At 40.5% G+C, this 22871-nt stretch overlaps 1 protein-coding gene across 1 annotated transcript in view; it reads left to right on the forward strand.

The window, feature by feature from the left end:
- lrrc75bb (leucine rich repeat containing 75Bb) overlaps positions 1-16023 on the forward strand; it is a 37573-nt gene extending 21550 nt beyond the window's left edge. Inside the window, exon 4 of the mRNA XM_074689739.1 lies at positions 13710-16023. Coding sequence (XP_074545840.1) covers positions 13710-14313 — 604 coding nt within the window. The 3' untranslated portion in view covers positions 14314-16023. The remainder of the gene's footprint in view (positions 1-13709) is intronic.
- Positions 16024-22871: the final 6848 nt, after the last annotated feature.

Here is a 22871-nt window from a genome sequence, read left to right on the forward strand (position 1 = left end):
TATTAAGTGCTACTCGCACAACAGTGCTCTAAGACATATCCGTAATGTGTAACATTAGTAAATCCTGGTTATGTTCTTCCAGTCAGCAACCAAGCAGGGCAACGTAACCTCACCCTGCATTTCATTGATAGACTGTCGAGTCTGAACAGACCACTGCAGAATAACTTCTGCATGTGGGTTAAAATGAACATTATTACAGTTTAGAGTAGAATAGAATAGAATAGAATAGAATAGAATAGAATAGAATAGAATAGAATAGAATAGAAAATACTTTATTTATCCCCGAGGGGAAATTCAAGAGGAGTCACAGCAGCAAGTAAGAAAACAAAAGTAAGAAAGTGTATAGAAAGTGCAAAAAGGTCCATGAGAAAATAGATGATGACAGCTTGTCCATCATTGTCCAGTTCAGCCAGCCTCCACCTCCACAGGGTCCAGGACTGAGCTTCTTCAGTCTGTTCAGTCCCTGATCCTGTCTGCTCACAGCAGATGAAGCTCTTCCGATGTGGAGTTGGTGTCTGATTTTAGCTCTGTTAGCCTCTGCCCTCTGGTATTCCCTCTGTTGCTGGGTTAGCACAGCTAGCTCATCCATCTTATTGGAGATAGATCTTACGTTCCCAATAACGATGGATCGAAGGACAGGTTGATGTCATCACCTCTTAGCTCACACCTGAGAACCAGCACGTCATCTTCACCCCCTTCTCCTCACCTTGTGGGAAACATCAGGCCTTGCACCAGTTAGCATTGACATGCTACAGGCTGCCAACAACTGATTTCACATGTAAACAATGCAGCCATGGTTACATGTAGGATCCCCTGATAAGCACACAAGCAAAAATAATAAAAATGTCACTGAAGACAAAACCAGTTTATGTCCATATAATTTCCATGACTAACAAATGAGCCATAAAAATTAATGACCCACTCCAAATGCAAAAATGACTAAAACAGAGATGAAAAAATTACAAGATACAAACAAAGAAGAGAGAGTCCTTAGCTCTCTGAATGGGTCAATCTGGACCCTTTCAGTTATTCCATATAGTGGTGACTTTACACGTCATATGTGTGCACTCAGTCGTGTTATCCGACTTTAAAAAGTGTATGACCCATTTCCTCAGCCCAGTTACCCCCTGGAGGTGAGCACTGGAAGGCCACATAGCCTCTGACTCAGCAGGTTTGACCTCAGAGTCACCAACAGGGAGGTTGTCAAGGCTGACTCCTTAGGCGAGGAGGACAAATCCAAACACAGAGAAGGAAATATTTAAAAAATATTTTTAGACTAGACATTCTGAAATGTTTCCTCTCTGTGGTCCTTTCCCATTCAAAGACGTCGTATTCCACACCCTGCACTCAATCTACTTCTGTTTGACCTCCACTTTTAATACAGACTTAAAGATCTAGCCACCATCCTGGTCCATGAATAATTGAGGGCTTCCCGCGGTTCGGACAGAGATGCTGCTACTGGATGATGAGGAGAAAGAGGAGGAGGAGGAAAAGATGCTTAGAATTCAACCCCTTCAGCTTCAAGGCTTTGAGCTGTAATGAAAACAGAAGCATTAACTGTGTTAATTTGTGAACATGAAGTTACACATTTGAGCTCTGCTGCTTTAAAGACAGCATGTCAGGGTTTCCTGGTTTGGTCTCCAAGGATTAAACCTCTCTTAACCTGACATCGATCAGATCCTAACTGTACATCTGAGATAAGGCTGCAGCTGCGGGACAGAAACAGAAACCAAGATTGTTTTGCGTTTGATAATCTGTGAGCCTGATACAGATCACTCCCCATGATGAAGCCCCTCAGTGTGTGTGTGTGCACGCACGCGTGTGTGTTCCCAGCCCTGCATTTTAATGCTGATTTCATAACTGTGCCTTGACACAGTGTGGCACACTGAGGCGCACTCCTCCATGATACATAGTTATGTAATGCAAACTGTTTCCTATGTGATCTGTCGCAGTATTCTTCCATCCTATAGGTGTCTGATTTGTCACATCACATCAAATCAGGGGTGAATTTATAGCTCACCCTTAGAGTATATTGTGCATTTTACACGCTGCAGAGTTGCATTTGGGTACACTCTGTACCCAGAGGTTTCATAACCATTGGCATGATGGCAAAAATATGCTTTTATCTTCAAAGCAGCGTATTATTAGAAAGGATCTATGTCACATCTATAGTAGGCTGTTTGTGCCGTGCTTCGAGCATGTTTTCCTTTTTTTTACATCTGTCATACGAGTGAGCTGCATCTTTTATCGAGAAAAATGTTTGAAAAATGTCATTTTTCCTCATATTTATGTGTTGAAAACCCATGAAAGTTTTATAGCAGAGTCCCCTATCGCAAAATAAGATTTATTGCACTCCCTTGAGCTTTTTTCTGTCCTTCTCTGAACTCATTAAAACTTCACCTTCACATCTGTTGCCACACATGACGGATGACTGAACCGGTGCAACACTTTCAAGGATTTGACAATTTCTACTTTTTTTTTTTTTTCTTTGTGAAAGCTTCTGATTATTCTCCTTTCTCTGTTTTGAAGTTACTACTTTGCCTCAGATTTCCAAAAAACCAAAGCCTCCAACAACTGAGCAACAAATCTGAGATGTCAAAGCACATCACAGCCTGCAGCGGCTCTGTTTCCAACATACAGCAGAGGGAGGCTTAATCAGCACTCTGCTCAAATGTTTCACTGAAATTTAATCCAAATTAGCTTCAGGACTATTTTTTCCTTCCCAGAAAAAGTGCCATTATCCTCATGAAACTGGAGGACATGGGTGGGGTGTGAAATCCCCACTTTCATGTTTCCGAGCACATTTCCTTCTCAAGCGTAGTATCAGTGTGACAGCTGCATAGATGAGGCAAATTTAACTACATTTTCAGCTCAGAGTGACTGTAAATGACTCTCATCTACTCAGGCCCATCTGTCCCCAGGCGTAAATGTCACATTTTTGATACTAAGGTTAAACAAACTGGTTCAGGGGATGTTCTGCTGTAGCCTGAAGCCACCGGCCTGAAGGTACATCCAGACAAAAGACACAAACACAGAAATAAAAAGCAGCGTTTCTTTACAAGCTGCTTACTTTTTCCAGGATGAGTTTCTACGTTAGATCCTGGCAGGCTCTCCCACAGCTGAGCAAGACAACCACGCATGTTTTATAGAGAAGCCTGAAGGCAAAGCAGCTGAGATCGATCAGAGGAATAAACAGGTCAGGACCAAAGCGTTGATGAAGCAGACATTGATCTGACCGATCCCACGGGTCTGTGGAACAGCTTCCACTGCCAGCGTTTCTCAAGTGCTTTTATTTCACGCCCCTGAAATGAGTCGACTGTCTCTGCACGCTCAGCAGGAAGTTTATTTGAATTTATGTTACACAGTTTGTTCCCCGCTGAGACTATAGTATATACGTATTTATACAAAGGCAAAGAGAGGATCTTTTTAAAATATTAATAAATGTAACAGCTTCTTGAGACGCAGAGTTTATACACTGTAAATATTTCATTAATGCTTCATAAATAATTAACTAATCTCCTAGAGATCAGTTGCCATGAATAAGAGTACATGAGATGCCAGGTTTGAAAATATGTCCTGTGGCAGCTGACTTCTTTAATAACTTGAGTTGTATTATCTTTGAGCTACCTTGACATATTTAATGTGTTAATTTGCAGCTACGTAGGGCTAATTTTTGAACGTGACAACATCTTTGTAAACTCAAATGTCATTTACACCTGAACACAAAAAAAACACATGGAAAAAATCTGCTTTTACACGGAAACACTGAGGGGGTGAAAAGGCTGTAGTATGAATGCCAGGCCTGTATTAGTTGATGTAACTGTAGAGACACACCCCAAATGACCACTACCTGTTCCTCTATGGACGGCACAATCAAAGTGCAATGCACATGTGCAAAGCAGGGCCTGACGTCTGCGTTTACACTGAAAATTCTGGCTTTCTGTTTACACAGCAAAGGTAGCTGTGGTGTTTCAGAAATATTTCACTCTGGAGGCCGTTTTCAAAAGTGTCTTAGTGTTTTAGGTTTGGCTAAAATGGCATGGAAATGAGAGGCCGAAATGCAAAAAATACCTTTGTGTTTCATCCTAAAACTGTTGTGGTGTAAACAGTCCCTCGGTTTGTAATGCAGCTTAGTGTCCAGAAGGTGAGCAGACAATCAGTTTAGTGTTGATCACAGCCCGGTGCTCTGAGACCTGTTTGTAGCATGTAACCTTAGTGAATCCTGGTTATGTGCCACCAGTGCATCTACCAACTCCAACCTCACCAAGCAGAGCTAACGTAACCTCACTCTTAATTTTATTGATAGACTCAAGTTTGAACAGACCACTGCAGAATAACTGCTGCATGTGGGTTACAATGAACATTATCACGAACGGCTTGACCTGTGTTTTAAGCCCTTTGCAAACCAGACGCGTATTTTTGAGCAAATATTGCAACCTACTGTTTTTCAATGCAAGCTTTCACACCAGCAGCATTCTTTCGCTTGTGACTTCTATTTTTTTCAGACCAAGGTTGATTTTTCCAAAGTTTCACTTGCATCTAGTACACATGCTCTTCTCTACTTCTTCGTTTTGACAATTCAGCCCCAGTGTCCTCCATTACTACAAAATAAATTGGCAAACTCTTATTCACCAAGAAAAAAGATAGATCTTACTACTCATTGTTTAAGGTTGTCGGCCGGTGTCATCCAAGAGTTTTTTGTTCTAAGTGCCGCAAATGGATTTGTGTTCCACCGGTAAAACACGATCTAACACCAGATATCTAGAAAAACATTTAGAAATAACCAGTTTTGGCACTGATCATTTCTTGGACAGGAGCATTGACTTTGTTTTACCTTTTGAGTTGAGTCAAGCTAAAACTTGTCTCATTTCCAGTCCTGTTATAAATCAACGCTGAAAAGGAGCAGGAGGAATGTTCTGGCAACGAGAGGAAGAGAGGTCAAACAGTTAAATATATTTACTTACCAGATCTCTTAACACTCGCTGCTTATTCTATTATTAAATGTCAGCGTAAATGAGCAGTGGGGGAAAGAATAACCCAAACCCTCCTTGTGTCTCTCGATTTATTACTGATTCATGAGAAGAACTGAAGGGGAACATGTCTTCTATGTGGGAGGACAGTTTACAAGTTTCTCCTGCCATTTGCTTTTAACTCTCACCCCAGTGGCAGGTTATTGGTGAGCCGTACTATTCTCCCTCTTCAAAAATGTGTATTAAAGCCTAGAAGGATCTACATGTTGGGCTGACCTTTTTTAAATGTTCCCTCTCCGGCCCTCTTTCTCTTCCCAGGTTAAGTGTAGTGGGAGTGTTTGGATGCACTGAAGCAGAGCGGTAGAGTAGAAGACCAAAACTCATGAAGAGCACTTAACTTGTGTAACTTTAGGGAGACGTCTGTACTCAGTGAAGACTTCCCTCTGAGTGGAACCAGACATATTCAGAAAACAAGTAATTAAGAAGTGAATGGATCATCCTTGAACGTGATTGCAGAGGCTGTAATCCTGTCTGGGGAGGAATAGAACAGAGTTATTGAGATGGAAGAAGAGATTACAGTGATCACCATTTTATACACCAAGGGTTTGTTTGCAAAAAAAAACTCATTTATCCCCATGGTAATAACTCAATTAGATAGGATGCATTAGCTCTAAGGAGGCAGAGGAAATCAATGGATTGAGGTTGTAAACTATTTGTCAAGTTTCAGGGAAAGATAGAAGTGAGAACCCAATTGCAGACAAAGACAATCTGAGTTTCAATGGAAGTTGAAAAGGAAGTGAAAGGAGAACAGGAATGAAGACATGAAACACAAGGGAGAAATACAGGAAGACACACTGACGGGTGAAACAGATCAGGGTGGGGCACACAATCACAATGGAGGGGAAAATACAGACAGGCATCAGGCAAGCAGTACTCCCACATTGGCTGGTATTGATTTGCTATGAACATCTGTCGATGTGATTTTGTTGCAATACTGATAACAGCTGCTGCTTGTGTCTGATATGTTTTCAAAGTTTGTTTGTTTATGCCCTTGAGAATATGAAAATTTTCTACATCCAGCCCAACTTTTGAAGCAAGTTGAAAGAGGTTTGAAACAGAAAAATCTGCAATAAATGAAAGGTACAAAATGTTTCAGCACTCTTGTTTTTCCAGGCACAGGTGGCTTAAGTATTTGGTGTGAAAGATTGGAGAACTCATTGAAGAACTTTGCTGTAGGTTTGAAGGTTAGGTAGAAGTAAAATGGAGCCCATCTCGAGAAATAATGTGATTTAACAACAATAAATTTAAAGCAATGATTTAAACAAATAATTCTCTGATAACCTGCAGGAAGATAAAAACCAAAAGCTACAAAACAAACAAGACAAGGGGACCAACAATAGAGCCCTGTGGTACTCCAAAGTTTAGAGATTAAGTAAATGAGTTGAAATTACAAAGACTGTTTGTAAAGTTGAAAACAACTTTTTGTTTTGTTATTGTTTTTGATACATGCCTATTAAGTAACTTGTTCTATTTAGTAATTTCTCCACACCTATGGGGTTTTTTTTATCTTTGCAGCACACCATTTGTTTACAGTAATCATTTCATTTTGCCGAATTAAGTCCAGTAAATGTGACTTTAGTTTGTTGGAGGAAATGGTTGACACAAAAGTAACACAAAGTGTATGCTCAACAGAATGGGGCAAAATAAACTTTAGGGGGTAATAAATGTTTAAAAAAAACAAAGTCACAGTGCTGATATTTGTGTTACTGTTCAATTTACTTCAGTTTTGTGTATTTGGGGTTTCAATCCACCATAACAAACGTCTCCCGATGTAAACTTAGCACAAAAAGTATGACGACTTTGTTTGGTGTTTTGTTCCTTCAGTCTTCAATCATCCAACTCACCAAACAATATCAAACAAGAGTCAGGCAGAATGAGCTGTTTGGCACTGACAGAGAAGATTTGGCAAATTTTCATGATCGTAACCCACAAACTCTGCCCTGCTGCTCATCTCAAAAATGCATGTTCTTAAAAAATGTGGCTTGATTTTAAAGAAAAGTTATTTCCAAGAAACATTTTTACAACAAAGAAATAGTCTACCCAACACAGAGTTCCTTACTTTTGGGGAAAGTTTGTTATCCCTGACATGATCCATTGGTAGTTTCAAGGCGTGTAAGAACTGCAGTCCATGTGAGTCGTGAGGATAATGTAAGGAGCTGGAATATATCATATATATTTATTCTGCTGTGGAAAAAGGTCAGCTGTGGCAGAGTCTTCCATTATTAAAGAAGATGCTGATCAGCTGAGCCCCCCGAAGAAGTCTTTGTACTGACACAGACAGCCTGCATGGTAAATTAGGCTGCTATGGTTTGTTTTCCAGCCTGACCTCTATCCATCTCCGGCTGGAGTTCACAGCTTCAATCTTTGATTCTACAAAACACAGTTTCTGCAGCCTGTGATTAAAAGGCACATTCACTCCTGACCTTCTCTGTAAACTGGGTCTCTTTGGCTGCACTCCATTTACACATCACAAACCCCACATGTTTTAGCTCCCCCTCTGGGGTTTACATAACTATAGAACAGGGAGGACCCTTGTTCAGTGTATAAAAGTTAACAACATCCCCGAGGAAAGACAGGCTATGAAAAGCAATTAGACAGTCTGCCTGAACCCACATTTAGCAGCCAATAGTTTGACACACGAGATTCAGCTCTTATTAGATTCCTGCTCTGTTGTATCAGTTGCTCCTGAGGATGTCAATAAATGGATTTCCCTCAGTTGTTTGCTTTTAAATGAGTCCCAATGCAGGGGATGCTCTTGTTTCTCTCCATGTGTGTGCCGGTAGAAGGTCCTTTGAAGTTGTTTGTGTCTGAGCTACTCCAAGAGGATATGCACCACTGCCTACAAGCATGGCAGCCACATTAGAGGGACTGAGATGAGGCGGTTTGTTGTTTATGTTGTTCTCATTTGATGGACCATAGAGTAAACTGTGGCTCTAGAAATGATTGCTGGGCCCCCAGGGCTGCGTCCAGCTGAGCAGCCCGTGGGTGGACCAGCGCCCACAGAGCCAGGAAGTGTGCTGTTGTTATATACTCTGTCTCATTAAAAACCCATTATGGTCCACCCTTATCCTGCTAAACCCACTCACTCATAATATTTAGAACGGCTTTCCTCAGAAAGAATAGCACAGGTGAAAGAGTAGGAAATCCTCCTGTAAGTTAGTCCAAGACATCAATAGTCTTAGCTCATAATCAGCTCCTTTACAGTGAAGTGCAGAAGCTGCTCCGAGGTACAGTAAACTCTGTGAAGTCACAGCGCCGTGGAGTCAGCCAAGAAACTGCCGACTTCACTGACAGCTTCAGATGCTACAGGCAGAGTCAGCGAGCTTTGGTTGTTAGAATAAGTATCCTACACCGTTAACCTATCAGTCTTTTTAACTCAACATGAGTCCATCAGAGACTTAACAGTAACTGATTCTTACAGTTAAACACTGTTAGAGGATTCTCTGTTTCTTTGAGAGACGTGTGAGATTCATCGACTAAACCATTAATTTTCGTTGGTAAGCATGTAGAATTTCTAAGTGATCTTGAAATAGTCTCTCTTTTACATATTTGCCTGTTCGTAATCCACAATTTAAAATAAGATCATCATCAAAATTGGTTATTTTTTTAATGGGATTCCTCAATAGTCGAGTCAAACACAAACCTAGTTTGTGGCACTTAGATCAAAAGTCACTATGACAACCAGCAAAGCTTAGCAGTGATATGCAAGTTCATTCCTCTTTCTCTTCTGAAAAGGATTTAATGAGTTTATTTTGTTGTAACGGAGTACACTGGAGCTGGACTGTCAAAAAGAAAAAGGACAGAGGAGCAGAGGAAAGCTGAGCAGGAGAGTGATAGAGCATGAGCTAAAACACAGGTTAAGCTGTTTGTGATAATGTTCGTTACAATCAACACCCATCCCTAATAAGGATTCTATAACATAACAGACATGTCCTAGAGCACCAGGCTGTCAATAACACTTAACAGTCACCTACCCAATGCTAAACTACACCACAAACTGATATTAAAAGTATGCTTGTTGTCACCGATCAAATAATAGTGCAACATAACTAAAATAGATACATTACCTCATCACTGCCTGTAAAAAGTTATCTAAAGTTTTAAAAAGAAGATCCACCCTCCATCCGTTTTCTTCCAAAACAAATGCACACCTTGGCATGAGTTATGTCCTGATGACAGTGGGTGATAGTGCTCATGGGAAACGGTGCCTTTATCACAGGAAGTCAAGCTAACTGGATGCTGAAAAAACAGGAATTGGAGTAATTCAGACGTATTTTCAAAATCTTAATTTTCAAGAAGTGCTGGAAAAAAGAAGTCAAGCTCTTAAAAAGTATAACAAGATAAGTTATCAAGGAAGTCAGCTGCCAAAAGGGGATATTTTCAAAGCTGGCATCCCATGTACTCTTATTTATGGCAAATGTTATGGGTGATCTCCTAGGGAGTAATGAATTATGTATTAGCCGTTAATGAAAGATTTACAGTGTATAAACTCTGCGTCTCAAGAAGTTGATAAGCTTCCTGCTGAGTGGGCAGTTTGCAAAGGTTGCTTGTTGTCACATTTGAAACAAGAGTGGTACGTCACTGGAAATAAATGCATTAATTTGTCGCTTTGCACCCAGTAAAAAGTTGCATTGAACTAAGAAAAATAGCATCGCAAAATAGATTCTTTTACTTCAAAAACAAATGCACACCTTGGCAAGAGTCAGTGGGTGATGGTGCTCATGGGAAGCTGTGGCTGATTTCCAAACCACTTACTACATACTATGTGTGAATGTAGTATGTAGTAGGTACTGCATTTGCATGTAGTATGTAGTATGATGATTCTGTTGGGGCTGTTTTGTAATATATTACTCTGGACTTTAGTTCTGACAAATAGAGCTACAGGTGATGGCTTTTACTTTTTGTACCTTTAAAAGTACAAAACAAACTTTGGGTGGATCGTGACATTTTAGTTATTTTGTTCATCATACCACAACAGAAATATCATATTTGATTTTTAATGTTACACCAAAAGTTATATTGTTTATTTTAATAAAATCTGGAAAGGATTTACTTTTTATTTTTACATCTGATGGAAAAACTACTTCTATGTAATACGTGGTTAAATAAAGGTAGTATTTGGCTTATATGGGCTTTGATATATTTATAGAAGTAAACACCTCTTTTACAATTAGAAGTGGCAAGATTAACAGGTGTTTCTTTCTCACTTAACTTCTATCTCACGGATTGTCTAACATTAGTGTTGTTGCATTGTAGTTATATGCTGACTCATTCCAGTAGATGGCAGTAATTCATCAAAACCAGCCACGACAAACAGAGTTAGCGCAGTGCATTGTGGGAAACAGTATGCCAGGTAGACTGGTCTGTTGCATACTGAGAAATTTTCCTGGATTAGTCGCACATCAGGGATTTTTGCATAGGCTTCTGCAGATTTTGCAAGTTTTTACATACTACCTACTACATACTGAATTTTGGCCAAAATAATAGGCACTGTTAGTGTGGTAGGAGGTTTGAAAAACAGCCAGAGTCTTTATCCCTGGAAAAGAAAATGCAGGTTCCCACCAGAGGCGTCACTGCAATCACCTCCAAACAGATAGTGCCTTTAAAGCAGCGTTTGCCAGTTCATCCATTCATGATCCATGGCATAAATAGCATTCTGGATAGCAAGGATTTGGAGTTTATCCCAGCTGTCACTGGGTTAGAGGTGCAGTATGCGCTAAAGAAATCACATTCACCTAATGGACTATTTTGAGGGGCCAGTTCATCCAAAGAGCAAGTCTGGACCCCATGCATGCAGGAAACCCCAGACCAGGAAACCCTCATGCTTTGAGGTAACTGCACCCTTCTCTGCATATTATATTTGGAAAGTGTGTATGGGGCTAAAGAAGTCGAGTTACCCAGTGATTATGAAAATTTGATGCAGGTGCTCCAGCAGATCAAATTTGAACATGAAAGAAGACGAGAAATAAAAAGAGCAGAAACATGAGAAGCGAGAGAGAAAGAACTGAAGGAGGGAGAGATGAATTATAACCTGCTCCTGGAATCGATAATCCTGCGAATCACAGCCCTGGAGTGCTACAGATCTTTTTCTTTTCCCTAACCAGGCAGAAAGGGTGACAGATGTAGAGCATGCAGCCTGACGATCTATAAAGCTCTGAGACACAGCAGAGAGCAGAGAGAGATGTATGGATAATCCTTGGCGTGCCTGAGGAAGCAGAGGGACTAGCAAAGGCAAACAGGACTAAGACAAAGAGAGGATAAACTTAAGGCCACTTAACCAGAACATTTTTTCACTGTTTGTCTTTTTTTTTTTTTTTAAACAAAGTCTCCCACGCTTCCACCTCATTGTCATTTGCTTGGCAGATTCCTCCCGCTGACTTCTTCCAAGTCTGAATGCTGGTACGAACAAAAGATTTCTAATGCACTGCAGCAGGCTCTTTCTTATCCTCCAGTGCTGCCGCCTCATGCAGGGAGCTTACTTAAAGCCCTCCAATGCATATTTAACAATGCTGGTGTGGAGAGAACATTTTGTTTCAGATTGCTCAGTGCTATCCCAGGCAGTGAGGGATGCGATGATCCAGCCTGACAGCTGTGATAGTAATAGCTGTGTTTTTCTTCAGAATGGGTTTGCCTCACTCCTGTTTTCTGAAGTCATTAGGACTGAAAGAGACCATCACTTACCTTTACCACTCTTGTCTCTGGACCATTTTAGCTCTATAACCATGAGTTTGTCCATCAATCAACTCTGCTTTTATCCACCTGCTTGTTGCACTAGATATCATTCATTCATGAGCGTCTGGGAAGAATGAGAGAAAAAACATTTAAGAATATGAACTGGTAAAGCTACAGCCAGAAACTAGCTAACCTAGCATAGCTTTAGCATAGGAGGCAGGTTCAAACAAGTAGATCATCTCAGACCAACTGTTACAAAATCTACCTTGTAGCACTGCTAAAATATGCAAAAGAAAAAGTTATCTTTTCTTCTTTTGCTGAGAAAAAACCTACTTCTTAAGATTTTTGGTAAGCCCGCTCATAAAGTCAGAGATACTGCCTCAAGTGATGTTATTAAAGGCTTTAAACTTAGTGTAAGGTGTGATATTTGAATAATTGAGGTGAACAGACTTCAGTATTCTCCAGAAGTCCCAAGTAAAAGTCCAAAAGTACATCAAAAGCATAGAAATAGATGTGAACTGGAAAGTTTTTCCACTGATGCAAAAAAAACAGCTTTGTTATCCTATGATAACCAGATGACTTGAAACTTAAAGAGGGGGTATTGTGCAATTCAGACTTTGTTTTTTCCTTCAGGTTCCCCCCTTTAGTAGCTTCAATTGATATACAGCTGTTGTTCTCATTGTTTTTTAAAAACCCATATATATAAGCTTCTGTTTAAAACACTTTGTTTTAGCTACTGTCTCTTTAAGGCTTCCTGCTCCCCAAACCCCCTTCCCTCTGATTGGCCATCCCTCCTGAGGCAGAGCTCTTGGCAGACCTTGGTGTTTGAGGCCTGCTCCTGCAACATATCATGAACCAGTTAGGAGATCCTTATGCAATGACCTCATCATCTCAGCAGGTCTCGTGAAGATCTCATGAAAATCTCATGGATATCTTGTACTACATGGAGAACTGAAAGATTGAAACTTTGCAAATGTTCAGTATGAACAACCAGCATTTTCACCTTATATCCATGTTTAAAATATGGGGAAAGCATAATACCCTCTCTTTAAGTTATTATAATCAAAAGTAAACTAATTAAATATAATGTATTCATGTCTGTCCACAGTGAGCTTCACTAGTATGCTCCTCGTGTCAGCATGAAGCTGTAAGGATCTACTTTCAGCTTTTGGCAGACAATACCTAAATCTCCCACAAATCCCCTCTGTGGTCAATCTGCATCACAGGTTACATCTGCATGGAGAGACATGGACAAAATTTCTGGTTTTGTTTGAGCACCTCAGAGAAACCGAGAGCAGCGGTGCTTGAATGTGGATAACTCGACTAACAGAATCTATCTTTTATCCCCTTTGAATCTGGTGATTGACGCAGGGGATCACACTGGAGTCTTCTGCTCAGCTTGTTTCTGTGTCACTCACAAAATCTCAGACGCATGTGACCTGATTTAAAAAAAATCAAAATAAAAGATGCATGTCCCTCCTGATGTAGCTCTGTTACCAAATCAACTCATTGACACATTGTCTAGTTTCAGTCAACTTGAATTTTCTGTTACCCGTTGATTTTTCCGCTGTCTTGTCTGCTCTCCGGTCGTTGATTAATTTATTTATTGCCTTTGATGGTTGTTTTGTACCCGCAGTCTGGAGATGCTGGCTTTACAGGAAAGAAGTGACAAGTGAAACTGAACAGCTGGTGCTTTTCAGTGGCTGACATTCAGCCCAGGAGAAAGAATTTGTTACTTGAAAGACTCTGACTGAGACACATTTAAATGCAAATTTCTTCCTTTACATTATTGATTGCTGCACATTCTACTTGTGGATGCTGTTATCTTTTTGCATACTTTGCAGTTCCCTTGTATTAGTGGGAAAGTGGAGTCTCAAAACAGAGCCTCTAGATCAATAAACTCAGCATTATTGAGTAAAGATTGTTTGTCTTTATAGACTGTTTGAAGCTAACTGTCAGTGTTAAGCTTTAAAACTATCTTTTTGTGTTTGTTGTGTTTCCAAACAGCCTGAAGACCACCCTGAAGAAGAAACTTTCCGGTGACGTGGTGAACCTCTCCGGCATCCCCCTCTCGGGCCGAGACATCCACCGCGTGGCGTTCTACCTGCAGAGCAGCAGTGACGCGGTGTCAGCTGTGGACCTCAGCTTCACCGAGCTGCAGGACGAGAGCTTACGGATGCTCTTACCCTCCCTCGGCTGCCTCCCCAAACTCTCCATACTCGCCATCAACGGAAACCGCCTGACTGTCGCCATTCTGAAAGATCTCACGGATGCCGTGAAGGATCCTAAGAAGTTCCCCAAACTGGCGTGGGTGGACCTGGGAAACAACTTGGACATCTTCACCGTGCCGCAGCCGCTCCTCGTCGCCTTGCGGCGTCGTTTCGGTTTGCGCAGCAGCCTCCCGACCATTTATGAGTACAGAGAAGCTCAGGCGCTGACTGGCTATGCACCAAACATGGAGACCTCAGTGGAGGAGCCCAGCCTGTGTGAGGAGGGCGATGGAGAGGAGGAGGATAGAGAGGAGGAGGAGGACAGGCTGGAGCTTCAAGCCTGGGGCTATAGAGAAGAAAACATATCAAAAAGTGTGTCATTGCACTTCTGTGGGAGGTGATCGCTCACTACTGCTGTGTTTTTAGAAAGAGTGCCCCTTAAATCCCTTCGACCTCGCCCTGAGTCAAGCCTCCAGGTGTCACTGTGAAAGAGGCTTCAGTGACCCACATGTTTCTGAAAATAACTTTCAAAGAAGTGTTGTGGATTTTCTGCAATGCAAGGAAGGCAACAAGAAATTATTCTTGCAGTGAAGCAACTTTCATTTTCCAGGGGCAGTGGACTTAAGCTTCGAGTTTTGAGAATGTTGTGGTCCGGACTGAAGGATCCAGAGTGAACCAGCCTTGCACGAGGGCACCTTTATATCTTCAACCCTGCAGCAAAATTTCTTTGAGAAGTCCAAGTAGCTAAAAAATATCATTTAAATGATTTGTTTTTTTGTGTTTCTGATTTTCAGTTTTTTAGACTTTTATTTTGAAATTCGTGGTGAGTAATGAAGCACATGAATCCATTTGATTTAAACTTTCAGTTTGCTTCAGTAAGTATGGATAAATTAATGTTTAAGTTGTGTGTAGGGAAGCCTCAGCCAGATAGGATACCACACACACACACACACACACACACACACACACACACACACACACACACACACACACACACACACACACACACACACACACACACACACACACACAGTGATGGTGCCTGAGCTGGCGATGAACTGATTACTTTTATCAGGCCTCATTAGGCTCCTTCAGGCTCAGATGGTGAGCAGAGGGTCTATTTTTTCCTCTCAAATAGGACTAGCCCCAGATAATCCTGTCCAGTCTGGGTTTATACGATTCTATTTATGAATCCGAGCATCAGCGGGGAGAAAGATGCCCACTCTGTTTGACATGCAGACACAGACGGTGAGAGCTGAGAACATGTCTGTATTTACGCTCTGTGGTGCAACAGTTTGCACATAAAGCTTTGTTGTGGCATGAAAACAACGCAACAGTCTCAGAATTTATGCTGGAGTGAAGTTCTTATGTTTTGTAATTTGTATTTTTTGGAAATGGACATGACTGTTTACCGTAGCTAAAAATTTGACCCCACATCAGTGAGCATGTTTACATGTATGTTGTTATTATTGTTGCAGTTATTATGAGATTGTTTTGAGGGCATTTGATAAAAAAATAAAAAACTGCCGCATGTGATCACAACACTTTCTCCTGCCTACAGATGTAAACGTGATCCATTCTATTTCCATGTTATTATTCAGGAAAGTCTGTGTTTGTGTCTACAGGGATCTTTATGAACAGGCGGCTTGTGTGAGCATAATTAGAGTGTGTGTGTGTGTGTGTGTGTGTGTGTGTGTGTGTGTGTGTGTGTGTGTGTGTGTGTGTGTGTGTGTGTGTGTGTGTGTGTGTGTGTGTGTGTGTGTGGATGTGGATGTGGATGTGTGTGTGTGTGTGTGTGTGTGTGTGTGTGTGTGTGTGCGTGCTGCGGACATGCAGAGTAAATTACTACCTTTGATCGTAGAAATGAAATGTTTACTCATTTGCACTTTAAGGACGACTCCCTCCCTGACTGCTCAATCCTTGTTTGTTGAGTCGCCCACTTCCTAAGATTAATGTTTTATCCAAACTGTTTGGTTTGAAAGCTCAACCATCAACTTTCATACCAATCACTGTCATAACCAAACCCTTTGTGGATTTACAAACTTTGCCTCATTAAACCATGGTCCGCTTTTAAAGTGAAGTGATGTTTGCCTGCTGTTGCTTCAGAAATAAACAGGATTTGAATAAAATGTGTTCCTCCTAGTGTTTTTATTCTTTGAATGAAGGAGTTCATGTTTTTACTCTAATTTAAAACACAGTGAGAGTTTGACAAAATACACTCACTGGCCACTTTATTAGGCACGCCTGTCCAACTGCTGTTTAATACAAATTTCTAATCAGCCAATCACATGGCTGCAACTCAGTGCATTTAAGCACGTAGACATGGTCAAGATGATCTGCTGCAGTTCACACCGAGCATTAGAATGAGGAAGAAAGGCGATTTAAGGGTCTTTGAACGTGGCATGGTTGTTGGTGCCAGACGGGCTGGTCTATTTCAGAAACTGCTGATCTACTGGGATTTTAGCCCACAACCATCTCTAAGGTTTACAGAGAATGGTCCCAAAAAGAGAAAATATCCAGTGAGCGGCAGTTCTGTGGGTGAAAATACCTTGTTGATGCCAGAGGTCAGATGAGAATGGACAGACTGGTTGGAGCTGATAGAAAGGAAACAGTAACTCAAATAACCACTGGTTACAACCGAGGTCTGCAGAAGAGCATCTCTGAACACACAACACGTCCAACCTTGAGGCAGATGGGCTACAGCAGCAGAAGACCACACCGGGTGACACTCCTGTCAGCAAAGAACAGGAAACTGAGGCTACAGTTCATGCAGGTTCACCAAAACTGGACAATACAAGATTGGAAAAACGTTGCCTGGTCTGATGAGTCTGGATTTCTGCTCCACATTCGGATGGTAGGGTCAGAATTTGGAGCCAACATCATGAAAGCATGGATCCATCCTGCCTTGTATCAAAGGTTCAGGCTGCTGCTGGAGCTGGTGTGATGGTGTGGGGGATATTTTCTTGGCTCACTTTGGACCCCTTAGTACCAACTGAGCATGGTTTAAAGTCCACAGCCTACCTGAGTATTGTTGCTGACCATGTCCATCCCTTTATGAGCACAGTGTACCCATCTTCTGATGGATACTTCCAGCAGGATAACACACCATATCATAAAGCTGGAATCATCTCAGACTGGTTTCTTCAACATGACAATGAGTTCCCTGTACTCAAATGGCTTCCACAGTCTCCAGGTCTCAATCCAATAGAGCACCTTTGGGATGTGGTGGAACGGGAGATTCTCATCATGGATGTTCAGCCGACAAATCTGCAGCAACTGTGTGATGCCATCATGTCAATATGGACCAAACTCTCTGAGGAATGTTTGCAGTACCTTGTTGAATCTATGCCACGAAGGATAAACGCAGTTCTGAAGGCAAAAGGGGGTCCAAGCCAGTACTAGCAAGGTGTACCTATAAAGTGGCTGGTGAGTGGCAATGGTTATGAGGTTAGTCCTTGGGTGCTCTAGGTTCAAGTCCAGCCTGTTTCCTTCTCTGTCCAGTTTCCTGTCCTCTCTGAATAAAGACATAAAGAGTCCCCCAAAAAATAACTTCATCAAAATAATGAATAATCTAAACATCTGATAATTGGGGACTCACTTTTAGCTCTGTTTTGGTCTCCACCAACCCCCAAAAAGACCCGTCTCTTGAGTCCATAGTTTCTAGTTTTGCCTAATCTTCCCATTCAACCTGTGTAAAATGCCAGACTGTTACACTTTAAGTTTTGCTGTGCATTTTTTTTATTTTGTGAATTACTATCAGAAGCTCATTTTACATGTTATATCTTCCAATTTTTATCATTTGATGAATTAAAGTCGGGTTTTTGAAACTGCAACTTGCCATCCTCCTTTTATGCTCGTTTCTTTTTTATGCATAGTTTGGAGGATTTACCCAGAGCCCTGAAACCGCTCCCATAACTCAGAGGAACATTAAAGAAAATCTGATGACTCTGGAGTTTTTCCAGCAGCTGGTTTCCATGTCAGCATGTAATACCGACTTCTCTATGTGGACCTGTCAGAAAAAGAATAATATCAACATCCTGCTGACTTGTAGCTGCACTGCGAGCAAGGCATTGTTGTGTTCACAGGGGGAGAGCCTGAGGCTATCCATCTCCTCTCCTTAGGCGTCTCTCTCAAAGACAGCGAGGAGTGTCAGGTAACAGAGGATCCTGTTGTGGCTTGTAGACAATGCTGCAACACCCAGCAAACCTCCAAGTTCTTTCTGTCGGTGCAGATTATCAGACGTAAACAATGTCTCATCTGCAAGACTAACAAGGCATACACTGAGATACAATTAGGAGAAAACACACACATACATTGAGCTGATGTTTTTATGCCTTGCTTATGAGTTCTGCAGTGTATTGGAACATCTTTGAATATGCCTCATATTTAAAAACTCAGCTCATTAAAGTGTGGGTTTGAACGTCTATGCTTCAACTGGATAAACGATCTGATAATGAGGAATATCTCATATGGTGAAAGCTCCAGAAACTTCAACAAATGACAAACTTCACATTGTGGTTGAAATTGTTTTCTTTACACAGTTGTAACATAAACACATTAATAAAAAGTTACTTTAGTGGGATTTCTTGTTTGTTTTTGTGACATCGCTGAAGAGTTTTGTTGATCCCCTCTCACAGCAGGAGGCTTCATCATTTCTCAGTGTTTACTCAGATCCTTCTAAAGATTTCCCTTCTTGTTTACTGAAGTAACACTCAGGCCGAGTCAATGCTCTTTGACCCAGTCATCCTCTGACCCTGCGTGCAGCAGCAGGTCACAGGTTAGCACACGCTGTTCTGTATTGATGTAGGAGCCAGAGGGAAGCAGTTCTTCTGTTTCTTACTTCCTGTGTTTCGACCTTGGGTGAATCTTCCTCACAACATTTCCACTTTAAAAACAGAATAAAACTTGTTGCCTAAGGCTAAAACTTTGTAGTTTGAACTGGTCATTCTTGGTACGTGATGTGTGATGGGAAAATTGCTCAGTTCCTTTATTGAAGTAAACATAGGCAGCTAAAGAAAACGGTTAAAGTAGTTGTAACAAAAGAAAGTTGCACCAAAGTAAGATACAGCTCACAGGGGAATATCAGCTAATACTCACACTTTTGGTACGTGTCTCTTTAAATCTAAATGAGCTCCTCCTAATCTCTAACTTCACCCCTCTTTCTGTGTGGTGACATGGTCACATGGTCACATGGATACCACAGACTGTATATAGAGTGGTGAGCATGGCTCTTCAATTTACCATTGTGTGTTTTTGAAGCCAAAATACCCCCGACACAGGCGCAGTCATTGGTAGCAGTTGTGGAAGAATCTGAGTGAAGCTGGGTGACAAAAATAATATATTGTTTTTGCCTTTGAGAGTCTAATATCTTCTTTGCTCTCCCTTTTGACATATTTTACTATCCCTGAAAAAAATACACAAGAATGGCAGCTGTCAATCATCATTAAAACATGATGTAAAGTCTCATTTTTAACCTCTTATAACAAAAAAAATTAAACTTTTCAGAAAAAAAGAAGACTTGAATACAAGGCAGCCATATGCTATCTTCAAATCACCAAAACAATCAGACGTGAGAAACATTTCTACTAGGTGTAATAATTTTTTAAAGTTGGACCTTAGCCCTTCTGGAATGACTGGAGAGTCTGATTTTTTTTACCTATATTGCAGCCAGCCACCAGGGGGAGCAGTTTTGTGGCGACTTCACTTTGAGCCGAGCAAGATGACGTCCATTTTTTTTTTTTACAGTCTATAGTGGACTTTGATTAAACAACTTATGCTGTAACCATAGTTTTTAAACCAGAGTCAAACTCAGAAGTTGGAGACTCTGTGAAAGAAGTGCTTCAACCTAGAGTGCAACAAGGCATTTCTGAATGATCATTTTTCACTTTGCATCATTTCAACGCTAGTTTCATAAGAGATTTTTGAGAGCTACTTGTAGATTTCAACCAAAGACTGTATTAAATATAGACATAGTTTCTGTTCCTGATACTGTGAAATGAGGCCAATCATTGGATGGCGCCATCCTGGATATGATGCAAGCTTTGAGCTTCCTTTTGAACAGCTTTAGGGCGCCCGTCAGTCACGTGAGCTGAGCTTTGCCTCTGATTGGACAAATTCTTTTTCCTAATACCTTCCAAACAAAATTGAATCCGCGTACAGTGTGTGCAGATGGCAAAACTAGCATTTCAGGGTTAGGGTTAGGGTTAGGGTAAGGGTTACTTTTTTGCAAGGGCAAATGAAAAATACTCAAGCTACTGTAATTCAATAGATTATTTTGGTACTTGCATTTTTTTCAAGTGTGTAATTTTACCTCTGCCAAAGTAGAATTCACACCATTTAATCTATGTCACTACTTTTAAAACCACCAAGTCATCACTGAGTACACCCACCAGTTGAATCAGTATTCAAACCTTCTACGTGCATATTGTAGCCATCAAGTCTGTCCGATCCGGACTACGCCATTGACGTAAGGAAAGGAAAATTCTGCTACTGCGAGCACAGGTGTCTGAGGTCTTATACCAACGCAACAGAGCTACTATTCCAACTGATACGTGACAATAGCCTGTGGTCATACGTGGGGGAATTCAACACGTACAGAGGGAGAAAAGGAGACAGCCTCTAGATTCAGAGCATCAGTTGGTCTGAGTGCTTTTCATCATTTTCTGAGATGTTGAATGAGCTGATATTTCTTCTTGTACCTCGCTGTCAAACCCTAAAATGTACGCCATTGGAGCATCATGCAAACAGCGATGGGGTCACAAATTATGACTGGTCGCAGATTTTTCTGCACCACTGGAAACTTTTTTTCTAGTGGAAATGTTGCGTGTGCATACATAATCAATATTTTTTTTGTTTGTTTCCTTTGCTTTTTTCTTTTTTCCGTTATACAGATTACAGCATTTAGAATGTTTAGAAAAGATTTTTTTTTTTTTTTTTTTTTTTTTGCAAAAATACAAATTTGCTTACACTTGTGACTTAGTACAGCAGTATATCTGCAAAGTTTAACCAAACAGACCACTCAGTCATACCATGATAAACACTAAAACTTAGCTCAAACTATTACCCTGGTTGAATAAGTTTTTAAAAATGTGCTTTGTTTTGGTGCTAATCACAGTGATGTGATGAAGTAATGTTTGAACATGATGTTTTCATCTACCTTATTAGTTATAAGACAGGAACTCTGTTGAATTGACATCACTCCAGGTAACAAATTGGAACAAAAATGCAGTAAATTAAAAATATTTGCCTCAAACATTTGTATGGTTGTCCAGCAACATTGCTAAACTGTTGGCTGCCAACAAACATTCCCAAAGGTGTTTGGACAAGTCCAATATTTACTGGTCTATGCTAAGTGCAGGGCAGGAAAAATGTCCCATAGCAGTTGGTAAACAGTTCAAGCTGTCGTACATCGTCAAATTAAGAATTTGTCCTATACTAAAACCAGACATAAATAACATCCAGCAACATGTAAACATGAGATATCCACGTCCCAGAGGTTCTGACTCATTGGAGTAAATCAGGAGGTTTTTGTGAAGAGGACCTCTGAGGGGAAGGCTTCCTCCATTAACTAAACATTTTTACTGCCTGGCTCAAAATATACTTTTGGTGTGAATAGCTTACAGTAAAGTGTGGGTTTTTCATAAATCGCTATTTTCAAAGTTATTAAAGTTAGGAGTTTTAGCTAACCTGACTGACAGACAAGTGCTCTGTGGGCGTCTTTAGGTCATTCAAATGCAAAAAAAAAAAAAAGCTTTAAATTGAGTCAGTTTTCCTATAACAATCTGCTGATGACAGGCTTCAAAACTCTGAGTCAAAAACAAATGGCTGATGTCACAGAAACATGTTTATACAACATACAGTGGATGGTGCTATCAGACAAAGATAAATTACAAATAAAAGGCTAGGTTGGCTTGTTTCACATTTTACGTGTGAGAAAATTCTCCAGACATATAAGTATACCAGCAAAAAAATGAATATGTTTGTTTTTCATTAAATTTACTATGTTTTTGTTGTTTTTGTTTTTCTTTTTGACAAGATAATCTCTTTCTGCTTACCTAGGAGTCAAATGTATATATATGTGAATTTTTACAACTGAAATAGTAAAAAGGTGTAACCAATTATGATGTAGAAAGTTTCAGTCTTCTTGCTAATAACTTGCTAAAAACTCCTCATTTGAGCCTTGAAGTACTACAGTCAGTCACTGCTGAATGAGGGCCCTGGGACTCCAACATTTCTCACACAGCACTTGACAGATGAAATACCCCATCACAAGTGCAAGAATCCCCTTTCAGTTATGTTATGATAACAGAAAGTTAAAATATTCCAGCTCCAGTGTCCAGTTCCCCAAAGAAATTACCATTACATTTTTTGTCGTATCTATCAGTTTTCTCAGTAAAAGTAATCTTAGAGGGGGAAAAAATGGATTTTTATATTTTGTTTAATTTTTACATTTATTAAAGTAAACATCCATATTAAAAAAAAAAGTTCAAATCTTCCCCTGATGGTAAAATATAAGTAATGCTTTAAATCTTACTTGTGTTTAACACAGATATGTATTAATTAAGTATTAGAATAAAATGTTTTGAAATAAGTATTGCCTCTAAGGATTTTTTGCGCCTTGTTTTTTAATTCCCTTATTTGGTGTGATCTGTAGTATTTCACTGATGAGCTGTTCAGTGAGCAGTTCTTGGACCTGTCTGTGAAAGCCCACATGCTCCATCTAGAGGTGGTTAATGGTAGCTCAGCTCTCTCTGCTTGGCTGCTCTGTGCAGGGCTTGTGGGGACAAGAACCAGCTGAAAGTTTTTTGTAAACTGTGAAAGTATGTCTAAGTTCAGCCGGAGAACTGTGAGGAAACTTGTTATCAGTGTTTGAGTCAAGGTCACAGTTTGTAAATGTTAGTACACAGAGAACACAAACTGGATCCGCTCAAGAAAAGTTTAAAGGAAGAAATGTTTGTGG

This window comes from Halichoeres trimaculatus, unplaced genomic scaffold (genome assembly GCF_033239565.1).
Source record: "Halichoeres trimaculatus isolate MK-OKI-2021-1 unplaced genomic scaffold, fHalTri1.1 fHalTri1_scaffold_16, whole genome shotgun sequence".
Lineage (NCBI taxonomy): Eukaryota > Metazoa > Chordata > Actinopteri > Labriformes > Labridae > Halichoeres > Halichoeres trimaculatus.